The following is a 27,174-nucleotide window of genomic DNA, read 5'->3' as shown; positions in this document are numbered from 1 at the left end:
ACTTGACCTTGGGTCTCTGTTGCCCAGGCAGCCCCAGGCAGCACATCTCACTCCAGGGTTACTTATCTTCCTGAGTCGTATGAACAGATTTGCAGCACCAAATTTTGTGACACAGGAAGGCCAGGTGGATCTGGTTAACTGATATCGTGCCTGCAGAGGTCTGAATGATCTTTTGAGCAAAAGGAAGTGAAGTTAGATATGGCAGGTAGATTGGTTACTTGCTGACATTCGTGGGTGGGCTGTGTTAGTGTCACTGGCTGACCTGTCTGCCCATCTGTGCGTGCCCATCTTGCTTTCCAAGCCAACCTTCAGTAGAAGGCTCTCCAAACATCTCTGAACTGTGGGTCCTGCTGGTCTGCCGTCAGTCTGGGTGTGCGTGCCGTCTCTCAGACCAGACTCTCCTGAGACGCCTCCTGACCGTGCGAGGTCGATGACCTACAGTCTTTCTGAAGACAGGGACCTTGGCAGGGACTTTCCATTCCCCTCAGAAAGTTTAACTCATCAGTGGCTTCCTCTCCTCCATCCCCACAGAGGCCATTTCCACCCTCCGTAGACTCAGCAGAAACACAGCATAAATAGCCATGTCAAAGTCAAAATTTAATTTTTTTAATGATTAATGTTAGCAAATGGTCTTCAAGTTGTTAAAAGAGCCAGAAAGGAAAAAAAAAAAAAACAAACTTCTCAAACCTCATTGCTAGATCATTCTGGGACTTCTGCATTTAATGACTCTGCACTGAAACTTTCTGAGTGCTTCCCTTATAGAGAGCATAAGATTGTGTTTTGTTCTGTGTGCCGTCAGAATCAGAGCAGAGACACAGTGGTGGTGCTTAATTTGTTAAAATCATAGGTGTTCTCAGCCAGAAGGAATTTAGCTGAAATCCAACTCTCCCAGTTCAGTTCATGGGAAACTGAAGCCAGAGACAGAAAGGGCTTGCACAGACACACTCCGTTAGTGGCAGAGCCTGGACGGTTTCCCTCCTCACTCCACCTGCTGTGGTTGTCACACCTAGGAATTACCTAGCAAGCTTTAAACCATCCTGACAACGAGGCCCCGCCCAGATGAAATAAATCCACTCTGCAAGTTCAGAGTTGAGTGACTTTCAGCAAGCAGCTGTACCTTTCTCAACCTGGTTTTTCCACCTGAAATGAAAAGAGTGTCCCAACGCCTTCCTTCCAGGGTTGCTGTGAAGATTTCGAGATAGTGGATATAAAGCAGTAGAATAAGGCCTGGCACGTTACAGGTATTCAGTAAATGATTATTTCCCTTAAAGAAAGTTAATTAGTATTTACGGAACAAATCCCTTGCAGTTGTGCAGCAGTGTCTTTTAAAGGACAAGAAAAATTTCCAGCTACCATCCTGTCTGACTAAACAGGTGCTTGCTTGTGTTCTTATCCCTTTCAGGTCCATCTGGGAAGCGGGATTTGGGTTGATGAGGAGAAATGGCACCAGCTACAAGTAACCCAAGGAGATTCCAAGTACACAAAGAACTTGGCAGTCATGATTTGGGGAACAGACGTTCTGAAGAACAGAAGCGTCACAGGAGTTGCCACAAAAAAAAAGAAAGATGCGGTCCCTAAGCCACCCCTCTCGCCTCACAAACTAAGCATCGTCAGAGGTGGGTCCCGCCCTGGAAACGCAGTGGCTGAGACACCGCCCTTTACTCTGTCAGGAATGTATCGGGCACATTTCAGTTCAACAGACACCCGCTGAAGCTTCTCCATGCCAGGCCCCGGGCTGGGCACGGGGACACAGGAGCAGATATGGACCTGGTCCCAGAAGAGCTCACATTTAACAAGGCAAAAGAGCTGTGGACACAAGCACAGTTCAAGGAGCTAGCATGCGAGAGGGACAGAGCGGGGTTCTCAGGAGGGGAGGAAACCCCTAGCCAGAAAATCAGGGAAGGGTTCCTGGGAAGGGGGGTCACTGGATTGGGCCTTGAAGGATCCATCAGACATGGAGACGCAGATGTGTAAAGAGAGGTACTCGGGAGGCAGAAGCATCTGGAACAAAGGCGTCGGGTTGGGAAAGGAGCGCTGCTGTGTAGAGAGCCTGAAGGTGGAGGCTAGGGGACCAGTTCTGGGGGGTCCTAGCATCATGCCTGGAGCACTTAGTGAGGTGAAGACCAGCTGAGGGTCACTGGATTCAGCTTTTCTGGGGTTTGGGAGGGGTTGGAGGGAAGGCAGAGAGACAGGGAGTCGTTTGTAAAGATAGGGCACTGGCCCGGACTCTGATTTTCCTTCCCTCCTGCCTTCCTTTCTTCCTTCCTCCCCTCTCTTCCCTCTTCCTTCTTTCTTTCCTCTATCTCTCCCACCCACTCTCCATCCATTCACGAAGCTCTTATTCTTTGCCAGGCTCTCTACTGGGTATGGAGGACACAAAGGGGGATACGACACAGTCTCCATCTGCAGGGTGCTCACAGTCACACGGGGAAGGCGAACACAAGAACAGCTAGTTGCGGTACAGATAATACAGATTATAGACACAGGCAGGAAAGTACATGGGAGCAGAGAGAATATAGTAATTGCTAATTATTCTGAGCGCTTACTACGTTTCAGGTTCTGTTTTTTTTATGATTCTGTGTTAAAAATTCTTTTACATATGTTAACTCATTTAATCTTCATAACACATAACACTCCTTCTGTTGGCTGCCAATATTATCCCTGTTTTAGTTGCAGAAACTGGACACAGAGATGTTAAGTAACTTGCCCAGATCGCACAGCTTTAGGGGTAGAGCCGGGAGTCCGAGGCAGGAGGGCTGGCTCCAGAAGCTGTGCTCCTAACCACTAGTCTCTAAGTGTCCAACTGCCATGTTTTGATGAAGAAAGTAAGACTCAGTCAGCATGTACATTTTGAACAGGCCATGTGCCAGGTTCTGGGGCAGACAGCAAGTATGTCCGGGAACAAATCAGATCATTTCAGGTACTGATGAAAGGCCATGAAGCCTCATCGAGTGATACGGTAGCTGTGTTGGCTGGGGTGGGTGGAGAAGACCTGCCTGAAGCGGTGCACTCAAGCTGGGAACTGGATGGAGAGGTCAGCCCTGTGCAGGTCTGCGGGGTGGTGAAGCAGGCAGAAGAGAGCGGGTTCAAAGGCCTGCACGCTCAAGGGGTGAAGCAGCCCCGGGGCGCTGCAGAGTCATGAGGGAGGAACACTGAGATCAGGCCGGTGGGCGAGAGGCGGTCTTTTAGGGCCATGAAGGCCACAGTAAGCGGCTTGGATTTACCCTACTTGCAGGAGAAAGGTAAGGGAGGTCTTCAGTGGGAGTGACCAAATGGGAGGTCAGTTGGGAGGCTGATGCAGTGGTCTCGGGGAGGGATGATGGTGCCATGGACTGAGGTTAGAGCAGTGGAAATGGAGAAAAATGGCCAGGTTTAGGGTGTATTTTGGAGGTCGAGGTGTAAGGACACAGAGAGATTAGGTGACCAGCCAGAAGTCACAGCTACAGGGTTTCAGAGCCTGGATTTAAACCCACCCCCGCTGACTCTGGTCTGGGGCTTGTTCCGTAGCACAGCTGCCCCCGTTGCTGGCCGATTCACGATTACCTGATTTAGGCAGACACTTATTTTTAGACAAGCGGAGGTAACCTTTAGTCTGCCCACTGTCTGGAAAGGTGGAGCCTAATTTGGGAGGTCGCCCTGAGAAGGCGTCCTTCCTGGGGACACAGCCCTGCCTACCTGAGACGTGGCTGACCTCTAATTCTGTTACACTTGTTGGACTGTGACTCAGCAGGTCCCAGGTGCCTTCCAGTGACCGGCTGCCCTACCGTTGTCACACCGTGGTATAAAATCATCTACTGTGCGTCTGCCTCAGGCACTGGTCTGACTGTGTCGGGCTCACCTCCACGTCCTCCTTGCCTCTCGCACAGGTCCTGGCACACAGTAGGAGCTCAGTCACCGAGGGCTGAACAGATGCCACACTGAGACCTGCAAGCTGATCCCCTGACTGACTCTTCACACTGTTTCTTGTGAACTACTTTCCTTCCATGTCGCAGTGTCTTCAGCTGAACGCTCACCTCTTAAGACAGTTAAGAGGGCTGCTTGGATTATAGCTTGTAATAGTTACGTTTGAGGTGTGAAAAGAAGTTTCCATTCTTTGTTTGTTGACAAGTGAGCTGCCCCCACGGAGCCGACATGACCTCACGATGGTCACATCATTGAAGCTCACGATTGTTCAGTGCTTTGCAGCTTGCAGGCCCCCTCCTGTCTGCTCCCAGTGCAGGGTGATGGAGAGTAGAAATTGGAACCAGGTATCGAAAGCCTGGGGTTGAGCCCCAACTCTGCTTTGCTTTAACTTTAAGCTCACCCTGGTTCTATTCTGTTTATTTTTGTTTCCCCAGGCCCAGCGCAGTGCCCGTACCGGGTAGGTGCTTGGTGTGTCCATGTGTAAAGGCAGGATTCAGTCCTTGTCCTGGTTGCCCAGTGGACCTGTAGACATTTGTGTGTTCTTTGGACCCCATTCAGATGATGTCATTTGCAGCTAATCTGGTCCCCAATACTAAGGAACAATCTGGAAGAAAATAGCTCAGCTGTGTGGCTTGGGGCTATTACAGGCTCACTGTCTTCAGACCCATAGGGCAGACCCTCCAAGTTTCCCTCACTGATCCACTCCTCCATTTTCTAAGCCCTTTTTAAACCTTCTCTACTCTTCCTGAACATGATAGGCCACACCTCTCTCTTTTTCAAACGATGACCATGTCTCTTCCTTCACAGAGAAAAGAAAAAGAAATCCCACAGCTTTGAACCACCCTATCTACAAACTTCACTGGATCCCCCAGTTCTTCTGCCTCTTGTTTCCTTCTCTTATTTGGGACTGGCCATTCCCTCCAACTGGATTGCAGCCCACCTGCCTTCCTAAGCACCTTGTTCCTCCCACTCAACTGGGTCCTTCCCAGCACCATTTAAATATACTTTGATCACTCATTTCTTACAGAAGCAAACAAAACACTCCCTAGACGTCACTTCCATCACCCAGCTGCCGCCATGTCTCTCTGTTCCTTTTCACATCCAGGTTTCCTGAAAGAGGTGTCTGCATTCAGTGCCCATGTGCACCGGTAATGCCCCTGCCATCTGGCATCGGCTCCCAGCCCTCTACTTACTCTGTCCTTGCCAGGCTTCCCCGTGGCTCCTCCTTTTGCTCATCCAGGGCATGGCTCCACCTCCTCCCCAGCCGTTTGACCTGATCCCTCCTCCTTTACTGAGAAACCCTCCTGCAGGCTCAGGTCTCCTCCTGGCTGTGGCTTCTCATCCCCCCTGTGGGCTCCCCTCCCGCTGCCCTCGCCTCTGTCTCCAGCCCTCTTCTCTCTCACTCTGCAGAGCTGCCCTCCGCTGCTCTCACTCCCCATTGTCGCCATTGCCCTCGGCATGCTCGCGGCCCTGGGTTGAAATCCACACTCCTCATCTTGGCTGCTGCCTGGTGATCTGGCCTCTGGTGACTCCCCCGGCCTCATCTCACACCACACTTCCCGTTTCCACTGTGCTCTGACCACTGAGGCCTTCTCCCAGCCCCTTCCTGTTCCCACTGCCAGCAGTGCCCTTCCTCTGGTCTGCACATCCTGCCTCCTTGTCATTCGGAGAGGCCTTCCCCGACGGCCCGGGCTGATGAAGTAGCCTTTCCATTGCTCTCTATCACGTCACCCTCCCTAAAGTCTCCGCAGAGCATTTCTTATTTACTTGTTTCTTTGCTTGATGATTGTCTTTTTCCCCACCTCCATTAGAACATCAGCTTTATGAGCATCTTGCTCAGGGCCAGCATATAGTCAGTGTTCAATAAATATTCGTTGAATCAGTGACTGATTCCCAAATGTGTATTTGACCTCAGTTCACACTTCCACATTCCTGATCCATACATCCAGGTGCCCACTGGTCATCTCCTCCTGGATGTCCACGTGACACTGGCACATCTGCACCACTCACTGCTCTCTCCTTTTCCTTCTCCCCAAAGCCTCTGCCCCTCTGTGTTCCCTGTCTTGATAAATGACACCCCCTGCCAGGGACCCAGAGAGGCCTCATTCCTGACTCTTCCACGTGCCCGCTCTCCATCTGTTCTGCCCCCAAATACCTTTTAAACCGTCCACTTGTCTCCATACCCATCGCACCTCACGTAGTCCAGGCCACCTCACTTCTCCCCTGCCTTACTCCAGCACTGCCAGACTCCTCTCTCCATTTGTAACCAGAGTGATCTTTCAGAAACCCAGTGTGATCCTGTTACCACCACCCCGTCACAGCCAGTCCCTGGTGCCCATTATTAAAGGGTAAGCTTCTTAACGTGTCGTAAAAGCGCCTTCATAATCTGGCCCCTGGCTCTAGCTCCAGCTTACTTTTCAGCAATATTCCCCTTGTTCACTAAGTTCTTACCATAATGGACTGCTGTATTCCAACAAGCCTTGTCCCCTCTCACGTTAGGGAATTTGTAAATGCTATTCCTGGCACCTGGAACATAGATCAGACTGCCCACCCGACACGCGTGCTGCTCTGCCAGGCTAGCTGCTACTCACCACCCAGGTGTGCTTAGGAGAACCGTCCTTCAGGAAGCCTTCCCTGACCTCTCAGCATGGGGGGATCCTTCTGTTGTATGTCCCAGAGCACCCCGTGCCTACCTCTGTTCTCTTCTTGCTGTATCTTTGCCTCCCAGGTGCCGGGTCAAGCAACCCTTTAGAGCCCATAACTACTTGCCATGCCTGTGAGTGAGAAGGAAATCGACTTGCCCAAGGTCATACAACGCGTTAGATCAGAGCTGAGCTGAACTGGGCTTTCAGGCTTCCCATTGTCTCCAGGGCTTTCTTGTCTTACCAAAATACAGTGTTGATTTGTTTTTTCTTTACTACAGCTAGGCAGGTTTGAAGCCTGTCTCCCATCCCACCATACACTCCCCATTTTTAGGCTAATTATTTGAGCTCTTCCAGATTGCGTTTGACTGGTTCTTCCCATGCAAGCTGTCTGCTGGATTGAGATTGTTTGTATTTATTTTGTATGATTTTACCACATTTACTCGCATTTGCCATATCAAAACGACAAAAGCCTTGGTGCTCACAGGGTTGGTGAGGGTCTTCTCTCTTTGGTTTTAAAGGCACTCCTTACCGTGTAGCAGAGGGACGTGGTGAACGCTGACCCTGCTTTAGAAGGATGACAGCAGGAGGGCTGGAGGAGAGTCTCGCTTTAATGACAAGCTCCAGAATGACAGTTAAACCTTATTAAGGTCAAATGACCTTTTGCAGGGTGTCTGAGTTTTCAAATGAGCCACAGCGTTGAGTTCTGGTTAATTTTTATAACTTTTTAAATAGGACCCATTAGCGCTGTTATAAACCTTGTTAATTAAGCAGTAATCTCAAATGCTCCCTTGCAGAGGGAGACATTCCTGGCAGCTGCAGGTGATTAATATCTGGAGTCTAACGAAAGCCTTTTAATCAACCTCAGGGACCGTTCAGTGCTCTTACCCTCAGGAAACGAGAATGATTGGGATTCTGTGGGCGCCTCTGAAAACCTTCCTCCATCTGTCCCTTGCTCTTCCTGCCTTCTCTCCAGCTCATGCCGGGGCCTCTCAGGGCCATCACACCCACTCCCCTGCCCCCTTCTCTCTCCTTTGCCTCTTTACCCACCCTATTACCTTCCAGAGAACTAGGTACCTAGAGCTGGAAGAATCTTCTTAGATGATTGGATTTGACATCCTGCTTTCAGAGAGTAAGACTGAGACCCAGAGAGGTTCCCACTCGAGGTGGCACAGCAACTAGGGTTAGAGCCAGATTCAAACCCCTGAACTTGGAAACAGTCCTCTGCACGGGGTGTCTTCCTCATTTGGTTGAGCTTCCAGCAACGTCACTGCGAGTGTCGGCTTCCCCCTGGCCCTGGGCTGGGGAGGGAACCCCGTGTTTGGGTCTGTAGGTGAGACAGTGTGGTCACAGTTCTATGAGATTGTGATCAGGGCTTTGATAGAGAAAAACCCAGGCGAGTATGGAAGCACTGAGGGTATAGGCAGAATGGGGTCTCCCGACTCAACCTGGTAGGTTCCAAGCAGGTTGAATCTGGAAGAATGGGTGGGGTTTAGGCAGGTGAAGGATGAGACCAGGGTAATCGGTAATCTGGCAGGAGATGAGCAAAGACTGATTTGTGGGATAGCCTGGAGTGGGTCGGGAAATGCAGGTGGCGTCAGCAGAGGTAGAACCTTCTCATCTCATTCCCTGTGGAAAGGCCAACACAAGACAAAGTACGGATTAGTCAGGTTGGAAGCAGCCGGGAAGTAGTGAAGGTCAACTAAAAGCTTTCAAAGGCTTCTCTGTGCAAACCCTGATCCGCAGGGAGGAGATGGTGCCCCAAAGAAAGAAGGCCTATAGCACATGCCCCTGCAGCCTGGACGGCAGCAGTAGGCAGGCTGGCCACGTGCCCAGGAAGGGCTCAGAGCGGAGGCCGCAGGGGATCGTGCCTGTACTTACCTCCTCTCTGCAGGCCTCAGCCATGTCCCGTGTGAGTGGAGGGGTCAGCACAAGTTAGTCTCTATGGTCCCTCCTAGTGCCGATGTTCTGCATCACTAACAGGATTGCCTGCTGTGCACTGGCCTGGTAGACAAGACTTTGTTTATCCTGCATGGCAGTTCCTCAAGACTGGGCTGTCACTCCTGTTTTATAGGTCAGGAGGCTCAGGTTCAACCAAGTTAAAAATCTTGCCCACGATTACATACCCCAGTGGTGCATTCCCCACCCACACCCCTAGTCCCCTTATGTCCACAATTATCATGTCCCCTCAGGTTTCCCAAGCAAAGCATTCATTCATTTATTCATTCATTCAACATACACTTACTTAATCTTGCCCCTGTGCCAGGCGCTGTGCTAGGCCCTGGGAACAAACAGTGGCATATACATAACATAACTGTAGTAACCTCATACAGGTGCAGTGCTCCTTACAGTTTGAGGAAGGCTTGCAAAATGTTTGTTTCACATCCCTCATGGCAGGCTGAAAAAAGATCATGTGTGGTTTGTTATCCTTGTTTGTGAGGTGAGGAATCTAGGGCAATGATTCGCCTCAGGTCCCCATGCTAGGAAGTAGGCCAAAGCCCAGCTTCAGTCACGTCCTGTCTGAGGCTCACTCCCTGCTTCCTCACAGCAAATGGCAGAGTCAGTAAAAGTGGCCATCCTCAGCCTCATTAGTAATCACCTCAGTGAGGTACCACTTCACGCCCGCCAGGTTGTCAGAACCTTAATAATCTGACATGGAGTGCTGTTGGAGATATGGGGCAGGCAGTCCTTGCACACACTGCTGTTAGGGGTGCCAGGCGGCACAACCATTGTGGAAAACAGTTTCCCAGGTATCACCTAGTAAAGTGTAGTATGCACACACCCTAACACTGGGCAGTTCCAGCCTAGGCCCATACTGAGCATTTCCTGCATGTTTGCCCCAAGAGACACGGCTCAGGGTGCCTGTAACTGCAGAACATGGGAAACCATCCAAGCATCCATGGACAATAAAGTGGGTCAGCCGATTGCGGACTAGTCACACGGTAGAACACTACTCATCAGTGAAAGTGAATGACCTGCAGCTATACGTACACTTCAGCGTGGGTGACTCTCAAAACTGGAATGTTGAATGAAAAAAAAAAGTCAGATGGATATACAGAGTATGGATGCACTTGCAAAAAGTTAAAAATGGGAAAAGTAGACAACATGTTATTTAAGGATGTATGCATATGTGTTAACACGAAAAGAAAAGCACAAATTGAGGAGAGTGGTTACCTCTGGTGAGGACAAGGAGAGGATGGTATTGGGGAAGGGCATTTAGGGGCTTCAGAGGGACCAGTAATGGTGTCCTGTTAAGCAGGGGAGTGGACACGTGGGTGTTGTATCATTATTTTTAAAGTATAAATTTACAGTGTATATCTACTTTGTGTTGAAAATTTTAAAATACAGCCATGCCAGATACGTGAATTGGTACTTTGGAAGTATGTCAGGAGGCACATTTTCCTTTCTCCCCCTTTAAAGATATGCACTCGAATGTACCATTAATCCTTGGCCTTCTTGTTTCTTTTCCCTGTCTAGAGTGTTTGTACGACAGAATAGCACAAGAAACTGTGGATGAAACTGAAATTGCACAGAGACTCTCCAAAGTCAACAAGTACATCTGTGAAAAAATCATGGATATCAATAAATCCTGTAAAAATGAAGAACGAAGGGAAGCAAAATATAATTTGCAATAAACTTTGGATTTTTCATAAAGCCTTCTCGTTTTCCTTGTGTGGCGTGTGATTTGCGGGCGATGGTGGTGTCCAGATCAGACCCCACCATGCATGGTGGTGTGTGGGCGGGGAGCCAGTAGGTTTCTGAGGTCAGCGCCTTGTTCTGAACTTGGACTTCCCACTCCAAAGAAGGCAGATGGATTTGCTGAGACTCAGGCAGCAACCTGGCGCCAGTGTTGTTCTGGGGATGGTGAAAATGCTGTCTTTTCGGAGGGGGATAAAGTGTCTCTGAGTTGCCTATCACTTGGCCAAGAATTTGAGCTGATATTTTTTACCATTCAAGGACTTCTATCTTTGTTCCTCTGTTTTGTTCTAGAATAAAGCTTCATTAATCCTTTGCTGTAGACAATCATTAGCCTCATTTATTTGAGGATGGATATTAAGTGTACAGTGGAGGTGACGAGTGTCCTTTGAGGGGCAGAACATGCAGGCTGAAGGAGAGAAAATTCATAAGGGATGTGGTTACTGTCTACAGATCTGAAGGGCTGTCTCGAAGCAGATTACTTTCTCTTACCTCAAAGGACAGATCTAGGACCTGTCACTCAAGGTGATCTGAGATTCAGCTTTCCTGATAATTTGAGTCAATCTTTGTAAAGGAGTGTCGGGGGTGGTAATGTTAGATGTGGTTCAGGGTTACCTTCAGAAAGTCAGGGGCAACGTCACCTGGTGTCGGTTCGTTCATCCTATCTTGTATCTCAAATGATCTTTCAAGTTGCATAATTTTTATCTCGTTCAGTAGCTGCGTCTCTAAAGTGCCTGGTGCCCAATCAAGCAAACCACATTTGATCTTCCTGCTGATTAACACTTTCCTTTCTGTAATGTCTATGAAGTCAGCATAGTATGTTGGAAATGGCAAGGGTTTGGGGCTGAGGAGTTCGGGTTCTAAACCTGGCTCCACTGCTTGCTTTGGGCTTAGCGTAACCTCTTGAGTTTCAATCTTCTGTTCCGTAAAAAGGAGATAATATCTACTTTGCAGAGTTGCAACGTTGCAGAGTTGCTGTAAGTTATAGAGCACTATATATAAGTGCTCAGTAAATGTTGGTAGTCATTATTTTCTTCACTTCTGGTTATTGGCTTTTAGGCATTGGTTGGAAAACTTTGGCCTCTGGTTTCTCTAATGGTTTATCCACCAAACCATTAGATTACTGGTGGTCTATTAGCGAAAGCTCAGGGTCACTAGGGTGAGTAGTGGAGGTGGCTACCTCTTTGAGGAATTTCATTTTAGTACATAAAATAATTCTTTGTAATCTGAAATATGCTTGCTAATAGGATGTATAGGTACGAACTTCCTTTTATGGTATTTTCCCAGTTCTCCAGAGACTAGCGGTGTGATCTTGGACCAGTCACTTAACTTCTCAGAGTCCTTACCAGTACAATGAGGAAAATAATGCATACCTCACAGGCTATGTGGATAATTAAATAATAATAACAACAATAACAGATACTTAATATGTGCCAGGACTTTTCTAAATGTTTAACAAAAGTTAATTCATTAGGTAAGTAAAGTTTGTGACACTTAGTAGTGTTCAGTAAACTCTAGTTATTAAGATGTGTTAATGGCAGGGGAGCAGCTTGGGCATGAGTAGTGTGAATGCATGAGAGGCTGGGAAAAAGTATACATGATTTGAACTCATCCCATTTCCTTCCTAAGCATGGCAAAGATAACAAACACCCAGAGGCTCCATTTCCCTACAAAGACTAATAAGATATGATACCTGCTTTATAGGTGCTTTTAGGTTGGAAAGGAAAATAGTCACCGAAATACCTGTTTAAAAAGGCTATGACGTGTGAAAGTGCTTTGCGTAATGTATGACACATACATCAGGGACAGAACAGGTTGTGAAAGACTGTGGGATCTGATTGTGACCTTACCGCTTCTGGGAAGGTCACTTGACCATTCTGGAGCTCGTTTCTTCTAAAGTGGAGATAATGATCCCTAAGTCAGGGTTATTGTGGAGAGTAATCCAGGTAATATCTGGGAAGAGAGCTCCGTAAGTCTCAAAGAGCCATGCAGATGTTTGTTAGCTGTCCTTAGCTTGCAAGGCAGAATGAAATCAAAAGTAGATGTGACAAGGAAGGACGTAAGAGCTGTTTCTGATGGGGAATCGGGGCAGGGGAGGGGGCAGGTGTTTTTACACCCGAGTTAGACTGAGACTTTTTGAGCACCTGTTGTGTACCTGGTGCCCTGTGACTGTTATGTGAGGGCAGGGCCACCATTCTTACACCCATACATATGAGGAAATGGGCTCAGAAAAAGTTAAGTAACTTCTTGGCCAAGGTCCCAGAGTTGTCAGCAGTGGAGCTGGGTCAGAATCCAGGTCTGTGCAAAATCTGTCTTTTTACCTCTTCCCTCGAAAGCTGAGTGGAATATTATGGTCTGGGCTGAGAATCTAGCCATGTAATCTCAGGGCATATTTAGGAGAGTCCCAACTTAAGTAATCAATCAATGGAAATCGGTCTCATTAATTCAAGCCATTTGAAGCGATGGGGAATAATAGTACCGTTTATGAGGATCCACAGTTTTATTACATTAAAATACATACACAAAACTCAAGTTCATTTTGTGTAGTAGGGAGTTTCCCAAACTTGCCCAGTCTTGAGAATTTGCTGAGGTACTTAAAATACAGATTCCTGGGCTTTGGTTTAGGGAGCTGGATTTGGTAGGGCTGGGATAGAGCTGGGAGCATGTGTTTTAACACAAGTGCCAGTTTTGAATAACACCAGTCTAGTAGACAGCATTAGAAGTCCTGTTTTAACAAAGGGACAAGAGTGTTTCCTAAGTAAAAAGACATGCTCCTTCTAAAGTGCGTGACAATATTTGAAATTGAGAATAAATGTCCTCTTAAGTAGCTGAGGATCTGCCCTAACACCTTGTTTAGAGTTTCTCTTTCATGCTCACCAAATGCTGTTTAGTTGGACATGATGCAGAAGTTGACTTTCAGTGTAGGTGCCAATGATTTTCCCCTCACTTTTACACTTAGATTCTTTCTTTCGCTTTCTGTGACAGGCCAGTGCGTTGTGGAGGACAAGACAGTCAATCCTGAATTGGCAGATCCTGAAACGATGAGGTGTGGGCCCTGTTTACAGAAGCCCCGGCCACAAGTTCTCTGTTGCCAGACCAAACAGAAAGATGTAGCTTGTTTTTCTTTTCTAGCTGAGGAAAGTGTGTTGTTAGTGACTGTTATGTGCCCATGGGTTTCTTAGATGCATTTCTAAATTGTGACCTTTTTGGTAATTATAAAGAAATGAAAACCACTTTATAGAAGTTTTTGGAAAAATAAGGGAAATGTTCCAAATTGCACAGCTGCAAGCATTGTGATATATCTCTTCTAGTCCTTCATTTAAGAGCGTAAATGTGTATTTTACATACCTGTGGTCATAGCATATGATCAGGTTTGCATCCTTCCCTTTCTTTTTAACATACTTCCCTGTTGCTCCATGAAATTTATAGCCATCAATTTGAACATCCCCCCCGGTGAATGGACATCAAGCTACAGTTGGGTAAACCACCTGGTCGGCTGTGGGGCTGACCCACAGGGCTGCCAGCTCACGGAAGCCCTCTCTGCACTCTTGGGTCCAGCACGTAATTAAAGTGCCCCAGGGAGAGTGGATAAATGGCCGCCAGTGTTACAGGTGGTTTTCCTCTCTCCTCTCCTCTCCCCACGCCCACTCAGTCCTCACCTGTGTGTGCGCCTATCCTGTCTCTGACCTGCTCTGACCTCTTACACTGTGACCTTGGCCTTCAAACCTGCCTTTGGCCCTCCAGACACCCTGTGCTCATCCCACAGCGTGCAGTGCTCATGAGGTTTTCCCTGTGCCCTTCCTTGAATTTTTTGGTTGTTTATAAATTAAACATCTATGAAGATTTTTGTGTGCACAGTATTTTTTTTCCCCCTTTATATTTTCTATCAGTTTCTTAGGCTCGTTTTACCTGGGTCAAAAAGAGTACCACTTTTATCATTCTTGATACATATAATGGGCGTGACCGTGTTTTAATTATTTTGCCAACCTAACAGGTGAAAATTATTACCTCGTTACATTTTCTTTGATTACTTCTGAGACTGCACATCTCTCCAGAGTTTGGTTTCTTGTTTACACAAAATAAAAGCTTAACCTGTGAGCATTTCCAGCAGAATTCATTTCATTTTCTGTATATAGTTTTCTCTGGACCAATGTGTTTACCTTGGGCATGTTTTTACTTTTACATCTGCAAATAGACATACCAACAGGTCTTTTCATCACTTCTGTTGAAGAGATTAATCAGTTTCTGCCAAACAGCTTCATAGGCTCATGAAACCTAAGGGTCAAAAGTGAAGTTCGAGGTCCTCCACTCAGTTCTCCTCTCCACTGAAAGCAAATGCCTCTCCAGACCATGCTGGAATTCTTCCAGGCATGGAGAATTCATCTTCCTACCCAAGAGTCCCTCCAATTATTGTCATCACTGAGAAGTTCTTCTGCTGAGCTAAAAATCTGCTTCCCTGAGACTTCTGAGGTCACTCAAATTCTCTCCTCTAAGTCATGCAAAATGCTTCTGCTTATAGCCCTTTGCAGAGTTGAAGGTGGCAATCATGTCTCTTCACAGACTAATAAGTAGCTCAAATTCTGTTCTGCCATCTCTCACATGGGAGACGCAGTGCAGGAAAGAGTGAGGACTCTGGATTTAGACAGCCCTGTGTTCAAATCTTGACTGCCACTTACTAGTATGTGACCTTGAAGAAGTTCTCAATCTGTCTTGGCTTTAGTTTTCTCATTTTAAAAGTGGGAATATAACACCTATCTCACAGGGTTGTATATAGAGCTATACAAGATAATGTGAGTAAAGCACCTAGGCATTCAATATCTCTTAGTTCCCTAATCCAAAGAACTCTGACCATCCTGCTTGCTCTTTTATGGATGCGCCACTAAAAGGTAGGGTTCAGGACTGGACACTGCTCTAGGTAGGGTCTGACCAGTACTAACTAGAGCAGGTTGTCATCTCTTGCTCCTGGATGGCATATCTCTTTTAGAGTGCCCTAAACTTGAATTAGCATCTTTAGCGATAGAACTGTCTCACATTGAGTTTATGGTCACCAAATACTGCCCTGCTCCCTTTTTTGGCTAACACAATACTTATCCCTTTAGTTCACTGTGTTGTAAGAGAACGAGCATAGATTTTGATGACAGAGGAACTCACACCAAATTCAAATCCTGACTTCATTATTTATTAGACTAGAGGAAATTGGGCAAGTTCCTAAATCTTCTAGCCCCAGTCACCTTGTCCGTTATGCAGTTGTTAATGTAACCACACTGACCTCCCGCGGTACCAGACCTACAGCCCTCACTATCCCAGTTGCGGGCTGCAGTAAATGTGGTTGTTTTTTGTTCCCTTTTTCCTTCCCTTATTCACTTTAGCAGCTATTTATACCCCCCTCACCTCAATTGTGTGTTCTTAAATGTATTTCTTAAACAAAATACCGGATTTTGCATGCATCCAGGTTCCATTTCATCTTATTGGTTTCGGCCCAACATTCCAGCTGGTTGAGATCTTCTTTTCCATTTGTGTTTAAAATACAAAACAAAATTTGAGGAAAGCCAAAGCCAAAAAAGAAATCGAGCCATAATCCCAAGAACCAAGCCCAACAACACATTCACTCCTGGGAGCCCCTCCTGTCTGTCCAGGGCAGTACCTCTTTGTTCACAGCAGTTGGCCAGCCTCCCGTGATCCTGCCTTGTTCATTTAACATCATATGGCAAACATTTCCCCCTCTGCTGCCTGGTTTGTGTAGCTGCCATTTCAATGCCCTTCCTGACACTGGGTCCTGATTACCTTCTTATCTCCTCACTGTACATTTTATCGTCTCTAGTTTCTTGCTGTTAGAGATAATGCTGTCATGATCATTTATAGTTGTTTGTGTCTTAAATTCCCAGGAGTGAGCTAATTAAAGGGCAAGAACATTTTTATAGTCTTTTCCATGTTGCTGTTATATCTATGTTTGTTATATTAGCCCTCAAAAAGGTCAAGCCAGGTCTCAAGGTAGGTGCACGTGCCATTTCTGCACAACTTCACCAGTGTTTGGAATTTTTAAAGAAGGTTGGCAAATTAGCTTTCTCTACAAAAGTACTTTTTCAACTTCTTCCTATGTGAATTGTCGATTCATATGTTTGCATGTTTGAGATCCTCATGGAATTTTATTCTATGTTATATTCTTCCTCCCAGTTTTATAGCACAGAAATATGATCTTTTGTATCTTCACCAAGTTATCAATAATAATGGTTAGGTCAGTGAAAAGAAAAGAACCGTGTGGTCCTCCACTAAAGACCCCACTTTTCTTTACCAGTTACTTTCTCTGAGCTGGATTATTCTCGTAACTCCTCCATCTAGATGTGATCAGGGAAGACCTCTAAGATGTAACATTTGAGCTTACGCCAGAAGGACGAGAATGGCCATGAGGAGATGATTTGTCTGTCGGTCCATCTCCTCCCCATTCATCTTCAACGAGTTGAATATCTCTAGTCTGTGCCCACCACTCCAACAGGCATTGCTGGTTGGGTCCAACAGGGAGTCACACCTCAAGGGTGGTTCGAAACCCTGTGTTCTTTCCACCATTCCAGAATGCACTGTTTTGGCCATATCCAATCTGGTACCCTGGGCATGTTTCCATTTCAGTAGCTAATGGGGAGAGAGATTCAGTATTCTAACCTCACCAACATCTGTATCCAGAAGTTCCCCCATGAGTAATTATGGAATCATTCAGTCATTTCACAAACATCTGAGTGTCTACTAGGTGTCAGTCACTAGTCTAAATGCCTGAGACATATTAGTAAAGACAAAGACTTTAAACTCTAGAGGGAGTGGAATGAGATGGGTAGGAAGATAAATGGTAAATGTAATAAATAAGAAAACTGTAGAAAGTGATAAGTGCCATGAAAAAAGGCAAAAGCAGAGCAGGGAGGCAGATTGAGTGTGTGGTGGGGAGACGTGGAGAGCCCCGGAAGCTGAGATCAGCATGGGGTAGCAAGCCCTGTCCAGGGCCCCTGCCACGGGTGTGGACGTATCCAAGGAGTGTGAGAAGTATGGGACATTAAATCTGTCCTGTCTACCTGGAGCCTCACTTTTATTCCAAGATGTGCGCTCATTCGTGCCTGGGTCGTTAACTATAGAAAACCTATCCTCCCCCGTCTTGAAGACTCAGCTCAAATATTTCCTCTAAGGAACTGTTTCCACCTCTTCCCAGAAGGACTCCCTCCCTTCTCTAGTTTTCCAGATCTCCTCCTTTCCTTCCCTGCCAGTCCCAACCTTCCCAGCATCTTAACGCTCCGAGCATTGTGTTGTAATGTCTATCTAGTTGTCTCTTTCCCTGAGGCAGTCAGCAAACTGAGAGCAGGACTGTGTAAATTCATCTCTGTACCCCTTTGCGGAGCCCCTACTGTGTGCTAGGTGCTGGAGATATAGATATGGACAGTATTTGTTTAACTAGTATTTATTGAGCACTTACTGTGTTTTAGGCGCTGTCATTATTTTATTTCTCACACAACACTGTGAAGCAGATACTATGACCATCCGCATTTCACAGATGAGGAAACAGACTGAAAGAGGTTGAGTAACTGGCCCAAGATGGCACCACCATGACCAGGAGGATCCGGGACTGGCACGGAAGCCTGAGTGCCTCCAATGCCTGGCGTCTTTACGACCGTGCTTTGGGCGACCTTAGATCGCTCGTGGACACAAACTGTTTCTTCTGTGTGGACCTTCCTGGCCACCTCTGCTCCATGACCTTCTCCTTCTCCTCCCTCCAGGAGGTCTTCAGTGCTCCCTCCACGGTCTGGGTGGGGACGCCTCCCCCTGCTCTGTGGCACCCTCGCATGCCCTCTGCTGGCCTTGTCAGCCCATATTGTCATTGTGCGTCCATCTTTCTCACTGTGAGCCCTCCAAGGCAGGGCCACTGTGTGTTCATATCTGAGCCCCGGGCCCAGCACTGAGCCCAGTGCTGATGAAATTCCCTAGAATCCTGGCCCCTGATGACCACAGGTGTGGGAAACCAGGGACCGAAGCAGTTCTTTCTGCCTGGGGATTTAAGAACTTGAGGGATGAAGAAAGTCCTTCAGAGGGTGTCATGAGACCTTCCTGGTCTTGTTCCCCCAGGAGAGACCATCACCAGGTCAAGAAAGGAGGAAAGGATTTGGCAGAGGTTAAATTTGAGGAATCTGACCTCACACTGCCTGGGTCTCACCCCGGGATCTACCGATTACCAGCCCTGCAACCTTGGGCAAGTTATTTAATTGGTTTGGGCTTCAGTTCCCTCCTCCATAAAATGGAGGGGTCAGTTCCTATGAGCATTAAGTTAATTTCTATAAAGTACTTAGAACTGTACCTGACACATAGCACTGTGTAAATGTCTGCTGTCCCTGTGAACAAGGGGCAAGAGGTGGAAGCAGGTAGGTGTTTCAAGGAGTGGAGGTGAAGTTGGTATTGGGGGAGGAGGCTGGAGAGGTGGGTAGGAGCAGGGTCCTGGGAGGGCCTTGGTCCCAGGCTGAGGTGCTGGACCCTGAGGACCAAGGACAGCTGCTGAACGATCATGCTGGCAGCAGTGTGGTGGCGGGTTTGGAGGGAGAGAGAAAAGTCAAGGAGGTTTCTGGAATAACCCAGGTGAGAGATGGTGAGGGTCAGGTGCCCACTCTCCTTCCTCCTTAAGTGTTGCCACTGCCAGGTGGGAACCAGGCTGTGAGCACCATCCTGCAGCCGTCCAGATGGGGAGCGCCCAGGGCAGCTGGGTCTTCATGCAGCTCCCATGCCCTGAACTCACTCTGCGCAGGCCCTTGTGGGGACTCAGCCCGTGGAGGGGCGGCAGACCCAGATCAGGGAGTTGAAACGTGTCAGGAGACTGGGAGGCAGATTGCAGGGCTGTACTTGTCTCTGTGCCAGGTCTTCCCTAAGCACTTCCTTGGTGCCGTGGAAACAGTGTGGGTGTGAAATGAGACTGCGGGTTTGAACTTTCCTCCACAGCTTTTCAGTAGCATGACCTTGGCCAAGTTACTCAACCTCTGGGTCCTCAGATTTATCAACCATGGAACAAGAATAACAGCGTCAACATTTTAGGGCTGTTGCATAAAGTGCTGCGCACATGGCAGGCACATAGTAGGTGCTCATTAACAGGTACTGTCCTACCTCTCAGAGTGATAGAGGCAAGGAGGGCTGCACACTCAGCCAGGGGCATCCCACTCGCCTGGGCTGAGGGCGGGTCTGGCACTTCCTGTCTGTGAGCCTCCGTGTCCTTGGTTATCATACATGCGTGACGGTCCCCGCGCCACCAGCCTCTGAAGCCGCCATGGCCTGGCAGCAGCGTCATGGCCAGGGCAGGGCTTGGAAACCACGAAGCGCTCCAGGTGCGGAGGTAGATCTCCGTAGTCCTCCTGCCCACCGCCCCCCCCCCACCGCCTCTCCCTCCTGTGAGGCAGCAGATCTCAGCCTGGGATACATCCTCTCCTGAAACTGGGGGGAAGCCCCTGGCCCTGAATGTGAAAAGCGCAAGTCACTACTGAGAGGCTATCAGCGGGGGCAGCAGGGAGGCTGGAGTTCTTCTTCCCAATGGCTCTTTAAATTATTTTCATTTTGCTGACTTGTACACTTTCTGAGCTAAGGAGCTTTGGGAGATGGTTATAGGCCATTTAAGCAGAAAGCCTCATTGGCTCCAGTCTCTTTGAGGGGGGGAGGAAGAGATTTAACCCTTTGTAACCCAGCCTGGTGCTGCCTTCCACAGGGCCCAGGAGTGCAGGTGGCCTCTGCAGGGTGGGGCTGCCCTTCAGGGAACCTGGTCCAAGACCGAAGACACCCTCCCCAGATTTCCAGTGTCAGCCAATCAAAGGCACAGATGGAGTAGAAACCCAGCCAGATTTGGAGGTAGCTCCCTGGGTTTCAAATTATGATTCTAAGGTGGCTTGTTGTCTTTCTTTCTCTTGCTCTTTCATTCTTTTCTTTTTTCTTTTGCTTTTAAAATTGAGCGTTTGACCTAGACTTCCTTTTTCAGGGTGAGAAGGGAAGCTGACGGGAACCTGCTGATGCCTCTCCCATGCCCTTTCGTCTGCCCGGGATCAGGGATCTTTCCATTAGCTTTCTTGAGCCCCTCCTGTATGTCAGGATCCACACTGAAGACTTCATATATTTAATCATCACAACAAGAATATTTGGGAGTTGGTGTTACTGTCTTTATTTCTCCTGGTAAGGACACTGCAGCTCAGAAAGGTTAGAATTTTTGCACAGGGTCACACAGCGAATAAGTAAGAGGGTCAAGATTCAAATCCAGGTCCTTCTGAGACCAAGTCCACTGTTCTTTCATCACAACCTCAGTGCCTTCTAGTAATCAGCACTGACAGAGCCAGCAGGGTGCCAGACCCTGCACTGTGTGACAAAGAGGAGGGTCCCTCCTCCCCGGTTGGAGTCTAGCCGTGTTCAAGGTTCACCTACATGTGCAAGGTTTCCTTGTAAAGCAACACAGGATGTTAGAAGGTGTGGAAGCAAACGTCCGACAACAGGATAGTTATACACATTGCGTGCACGTGCATACACACACGCACACCACACACACACACGTATGTTGACTTTCTTCGTACAGTGAAATACCATACAGCAAAAAATGAACCAGATCTCCATGTATCACATAAATAAATCCCAAAAGCATAGTGTGCAGTCCTAAAAGCAAGTGGTGGAATGAAGCTTAGAGTTTGAGACTATGTACATAAAGTCCTAAAACACGCGAAAGGACACTATAGGTTTTTTATGGACAGACAGGTGTGCAGGCGCAGTCTGAAAACTTGGGCAGGAAGGATACAGCCCAGCTTATCAGGGTTGGGGGATGGGGAAGAGTGCAAAAGAGGCTTCTGTAATGTTTTAACTATTTAAAACAAACAAACAAACAAGACATCCAAAGAAAAAAGCAGAAAGCGAGAAGGTTCCATACGTTTCGCCTGGGAGGGTAACGGGAGTGGGGTCCGCGACACACACCTCCGCTTCTGTGTACCCAGAGGGCAGAGCTGGCCTGAAGCTCAGAGTCCTCTGGGGATTGGCATTAACTCCCCCCTCCCAGGCTCTTGGGAGGATTAAACAAGGGATCAGTCGAAGCATTTTCAACTGTAAAATGTTGTAGGAATGTAAACTGATGTCACACACTTCTGTGCTCTCTTCCTGTCTGTCTTCCTGAGTAGATTGTGACTTCCTGGTTTCTGATTCATGTCTTGACCCCAGCCTAAGCTCAGGGAGCGCTGCTGGCCGCGGGCCAGGACTCTGGGTCTAGCAAGCCTTGCCCGCAGTGCCTTCTCCCTGACCCACAGGCCGTCTGTTCTTGCAAGGACTGTCTGGGCTGAGGGGGAACATCTCGTCCCCAGTGCCCAACCCGCGTGGACACATAAAATTGATCGCTCGGAGCAGTGTCAGGCACTGAAGGAGAGGAAGGTTGAGAAGAAACCTGTCTTGGGTCCTGTGGATGAAGGGTGAAGGATGAAGGATGCAGTAGTAAGAGCCCCGCCCTCCCAGGCTCTCACCTCTGGCCTCAGGCAAGGCACGCTCTCACCGGCATGGATGGGCTGGGAGCAAAGGCTGTGTAAGTGACCCGGTTAGGTGAACGACATCCCTGAACTGCATCCCCACAGAACCCTTCCTTGATCCTTCCATGGCCCTATGAGATGGTTGTCACCACTCCCACTAGGAAGATGAGGAGGCTGAGGCTGGAGTGGTAATGACGGGCAGAGTCAGATTTCAAATCCCAGCCTGGTGAATCCCAAAACCTGTGCTCTTCTCCACGGACCTAGGTGTCTCCACGGTCTGAAGGCAGAGCTGCGCCCAGAGAATCCACGTATGGCAACAAGATGCAAACCACCCCCCCCCCCAACCCATAATTCAGTCGACTGGTGGCTGAGGCAGGGACTGGAGCGAGATAATCACGTTTCAGAGCCGACCGGAGTGGTTGCCACTCAGAGGTCCCTTTGTATTTTGAAGCTGCCGTCTCTAATTAGACTTTGCCTTAATTGCAAGATTTCCATACGCCCGTGACTGCGTGCACTCTGTCTGGGGATAAACACGTCCATCAAGCGTGAAGCAAATTGTGGCAGTTGCCTTGGCCTCGTCATCCCGTTCGCTTGCTCCGCGGCAGCTCCTCTGGGGACGTCGCTCAACCTTCCCCTGTGAAAGTGCTCTGGGGCCCACATTTTAATCAAACGCGTACCTGCCTCTAGGAAGAAGAGTAGGGGCACGACTCAAAAGTGATTACATTTAATAACCAAAAGACCAGAAAAAGTCTGCTTTGCAATGCATAATTTCACCAGGTATTTATTTGTTTCATCATGTGGCCACGTTCTATATGCTGTATGGGGACATTTTATTAAAAATGCCATTTATTTTACCTGCGGCAATAAGGGACATGCACACCTTTTTTTCCTCCCCACTGTGTTAAAAGGCATTTGTGGTTATTAAATTACTCTTGATTAGAGGAATGCCTGTCTCCAAATTTACTCTGAAGCATTTCAATAAAATGGTCTCAAATGTTTATTCACTCAGCAAATACTCACCAAAGCCATTGGGGCCAGGTGCTGTGCTAGCACGGGGATAATGAGGTGGGGCAGCGGTGTCTCTCTGCATCCCAGGAGCTCCTGGGGCATGGGACAGGGGAGTGACAGATGCATCCCAAGTCCTGGCACAGCGCCTGGCCCCTGGGGGCTACTCAAGCAGTTTTTGTTCAAGAAATGAATGAATGAATGAATGAATGAAGGGAAGGGTAGAGAGAAAACTCAAGCACCTCAGCGTTACAGAGCTGGGCCTGAAGCCATGTGAGGTACTGTAGGGGCATAAAACAAGGGCTGGTTGATTGTCCTTGCACGTCCTCCAGGAGGTCACTGCTGAGCTGACTCTCAGGCGAGAGCTGGGCCCCGGGAGTGGCCTAAGGCGTTACACGCAGACAGGATTGGAGAGGGAAGGTCTGCAGTCCTAGATCCGTCTCCCTGCAGACGTCCACATGGCTGCCCCCACTTCCTTCAGATCTTTGCTCCATCTCCCTCATCAGAAGCGCTCTCCTCGACCACCGTCTGGAAGAGCAAGCATATCGCGCCCCACCCCAGGGCACTCTCACGTCTTCTGCTGCTGCTTTATTTTTCTCCCACCCTGATGTATGTGTTTGAATATTGTCCTAAGGTGAGGCGTCACAAGAGCAATGACTAGAAGAGAGCCTGGCATATCATAGGGGCTCAAAGTTGGATAAATGGATGGGGGGTAAATGAATGAGGGACTGAAAAAGCTTAGTGGTTTCTCAACACCTTAAGAGGTCCAGCTTGGGGTCTGAAGTGCAGGGTCTGAGTGGGGCCTGCTGAGAGACAAGGCTGTGGGGTGATGGGGGGCCAGGGCCCCCGGGCCTGCAGGCCTCACATGCCTGTTTAATGAGCTGGACTTTGCTTTCAGGTGGCAACAGGGAGTCACTGAATTGTGCTGAGCCCGGGAGTGACGTGGTTAGATTGGTGTTTCAGAAGGACCACTCTGGTGGAATTGTAGGTGATGAACGGGAGTGGGGGAGACCGAATTTGGGAAAAGAGTTCGGAGGCTGGTCGGATGGCCCCTGCAAGAAATGTGGGGACCAGAGCAAAGCAGTGGTTCTGGGAATGAAGGACTGGGCAGGGAAGGTCAGAATGGAAATAAATATATATTTGGGGTTAAGCCACCGTGATCTGTTGATCGGAGGGGAGGGGGAGATGAGGAAGACTGGGTGATGACCCCCCGGTTTCTGGCTTGGCTGAGCAGGTGGGCAGTGATGTCCTCCACTGGGAGGGGACTGGGGATTTGTCTTCCCTGGGGCGCTGTGATGGGGCCATGGAGAAATACTTGTTCCAGTAGGACTCCATGGCTGAACATGAATCACATTGTTGAAAAGCACCATCCAAATGTGGGTCTCATGTTTTGGAGCCCTTGTTGAGCCCTAGAAATGCAGTTGGCAGGATTGTCTTTTGACGAAGTGATGGCCTATCTAGTGAGGGGCCACCCAGAATCTGCCTGTTTCTACCAACTGCTCATGCCAAGGTGTCCGGCCTTCATCCCCCCTTCCCTTAAAGATCGCCAAGTAGTAATAGAATGAGCGCAGGATTTTAGTTCAGATAAATAGACATGAGTCTCACCTCCATTGTGAACAAGGCTTGGGTGGGGGCATTTGTTCTCCCTAAGCCTCAGTTTCATCAACTGTAAAATGGGCATAATGATGCTGTCTATCTTGCAGTGTTATAGTGATGATCTAGTTGCGGAAGGGATGCAAGCAAGCTCAGTAAACTGAGAAGGGCCATTCACTTGGAAGAACCCAGCAAATGCCCCAGATGAGAGGGGGGGTGGCAGGCAGGCCTAGACCCAGGACTAAGTGCTGCTGGCAGAGGCAGAGGTGGGAGCAGCTCTGCACCCAGCCTGTTCCACAGGGTCTTCCTCAGAACCTTGAAATTGGTCCCTCCAGCCAGGCTCTGCGGGACCCTTCAGAGAGGGCTGAGCTTCCCTACACACAGAGGATGCTTGGGGCTCATTCCTTGAAAAGCTTTGCCCCCAGGGAAGCTCCCCATTCCCCTCATCTTGTGACCCAGCAGCCTCTCCTCTCCAGGCACCCTGAGCTGCTCCGTGCTTCCCCTGTCCTGCCCTCCACCCCACTCCACTCCCACCCCTCTCCAGCATGAACAAGCTTCCCCACCATCCCGGCTGCTTTGCAGAACGCTCCTCCACGGCCCTCCTGGCTGACGCCTGGCTGTTCCCTGAGGACGGCACTCCCCCTTGCACTCTTCCCACCTGTCTCTTCTGGGTCGGCTCCTGGGTCACTTCTCACCTCAGGTGACGTCTCTTCCAGGAAACTCACCGAGTGCCAGGTCCATCTAAGTGTGCCTTCCCTGGGTTACCATCTATCGGGGCCCTGCTCACATTTGGTGAATTCTATTTGTTTCCATGTCTGTCCCGTCCACCAGACCAAGGCCTTCTCAAGGACAGCGACTGTGTCTTCTTACCACGTGGCCTGTGCCTTGCTCAGCGTGGCACAGCAGGATGTGAGCGTCTGCCAAGAGTGCCAACACCCCTGTCTGCTGGAGACGGGGTGCTCACTGCTGTTCCTCCAGAATAAGGGGACACGGCACCCTGACGGTGGCCAGCGGGTCTTTGTGGGGCCTGGGGGCGGCAGGCCGGGCTGCAGGAAAGACTGCCCCCCAGGGTTTCCTGGGCAGCGCTGTGTGTCTCGTGTGCGCTCCTCTTTTAACCCCATTCGCGGGGGCCACAGCCGCGTAATTGGATTGAGCAGACACTGACAAGGTCAATTTGACAATTTCATTAATCTTTTATTAAACACGGGCCCTGAGCTCCAGCCGGGCTCGTCTGCATGCCTCCCCGGAACGTGCCTGGCATATCCTCGGCTCGTACGCCTCCTCCAGGCTGGATGTGGACAGGGATGCCAGCAGCTGCTAGGGGCCTTCTGGGGGCAGATCTGATGCTGGGCAGGGCCCTTAACCGCTCTGACCAGCGGCCGGGGCCGGTGCAGTCGATGCCTGTTTAGCACGGTGCTGGGCATGCTCAGTGCTCTGCGTTGTTACTACTCTTGCTGCTACTACTGTTATCAACTCAACAACCTCAAGGGTGGAGATTCAGACCTCATTTTGCTAAGGAGGAAACTGAGTCCCAGAGAGGGCAGGGTTGTGCCCATGGACACAAAAAGCAGCAAAGAGTGGGAGTGGAAATGTTAGGAAAGGGCCGGGTCCTGAGAGCCCGTGTGCCTCCCAGGGCAGTTTTGAGGACTGGAGGCAATGGTGGATGTGATGTGACCCGCACAGGGCCTGGCATGCAGCACACACTCAACACAGGTTTGTCAAGTGAAAGGAGGAAGGACTGCCTATGGGAAGTGTGTGTGAGCTGAAGGTTATTCTAGAATCTCAGCGAAGGGGGAGGTCACCTCCCTGGGGCAGAAGGGAGCCTTGCAGTGGACTGAGCACTTAGGATTCAGAGAAGCAGGAGGCAGAAGAGGCTCGCAGATGAGGGAGGAGCATAGACAGAGGCCGGGGTGAGTGTGATGGGGAGAGGGAGGTGGTCCAGGAAGATGAGGCTGCAGAACAAGGCGGGGGGGCCACATCCCAGGGCCTGGGGAGCCATGGAAAGGGTTCCAGCAAGGAGTCACGTCATCCAACACGGGTTTTAGAAACCTCACTCTGGCTTCGGTGTGGAACGTTGGAGGAGGTTGGACTAGAGACAGAGAGGTCGTTAGGAGGCTGCTCAGGAATCCAGCAAGAGGAAACAGAAGCTGTGGGGATGAGGAGGGCAGGGAGGGGCCGGAAAGGGATGCCAGATACAGGGCCGTGTGACTCCCGGTGAAGGCCCTGCTTGCTTTGGGGCTGGGGGAGCTGGGGAGCACATTCTAGGCCAGGTCCAGGAGGTCAACACTGGGACTACCTGTCCCTGGGCTGAGGCAGTGCAGCACTTGCTTGGAGACCCCATCTCTCTGCTTCTGGGCCTGTTAATTAGTGGGGACAGACAGGGTGTCAAATGAGGCCTTCTTGGCACCACGATGCCTGGTACTTATCTCCATGACTGTAAGCTGACAGGTTCCCTTAAATAGCAAAGGTTAATGACTTTCATGGTAAGACCAGGGATGCTGGTGCCCACAAACTCACACACAGGAACTGACAATGTCCCCAGAGGCACAAGAGGCCATCAGAGTGCTCGGCCGGTTTGCTGTGATGTCACTCAAGGCCTGAACCAGTCTCATGTACAACATGCAGCCTTTTCTGGAATCTCTGAACATCAAGGCTCTTCTCCTTGGTTGATCTCTGCTCACCCACAAGTCCCCCTGGAGTGTGGCCCCAGCCTTGGCCATCCTCCAGTTAACAGACTCTGTGGATGCCGTCTATGGGCCAGGTCCGTGCTGGGCCACGGGACCTAGAGGGGTTCACCCACGGTCGGGACCTGGAGGACCTCCAGTCAAGGGTGAGCAGTG

The 27,174-nt window shown here is 49.2% G+C and overlaps 2 protein-coding genes across 4 annotated transcripts in view; both read left to right on the top strand.

The window, feature by feature from the left end:
- Positions 1–10,180, top strand: part of BEND5 (BEN domain containing 5) — a 46,903-nt gene extending 36,723 nt beyond the window's left edge. For all 3 annotated transcript variants that reach the window (XM_068537957.1, XM_068537958.1, XM_068537959.1), the window contains 2 exons: positions 1,403–1,616; positions 10,023–10,180. In XM_068537957.1, the coding sequence (XP_068394058.1) occupies positions 1,403–1,616; positions 10,023–10,180 (372 nt within the window). The remainder of the gene's footprint in view (positions 1–1,402; positions 1,617–10,022) is intronic.
- AGBL4 (AGBL carboxypeptidase 4) overlaps positions 1–27,174 on the top strand; it is a 1,261,847-nt gene that overhangs the window by 1,047,610 nt on the left and 187,063 nt on the right. The gene's annotated exons all lie outside the window — the stretch shown is intronic.

Source organism: Eschrichtius robustus, chromosome 3 (assembly GCF_028021215.1).
Source record: "Eschrichtius robustus isolate mEscRob2 chromosome 3, mEscRob2.pri, whole genome shotgun sequence".
Classification (NCBI taxonomy): domain Eukaryota; kingdom Metazoa; phylum Chordata; class Mammalia; order Artiodactyla; family Eschrichtiidae; genus Eschrichtius; species Eschrichtius robustus.
The sequence above is the reverse complement of the archived record's forward strand: the minus strand, read 5'-3'. Positions and strand labels throughout refer to the sequence as shown.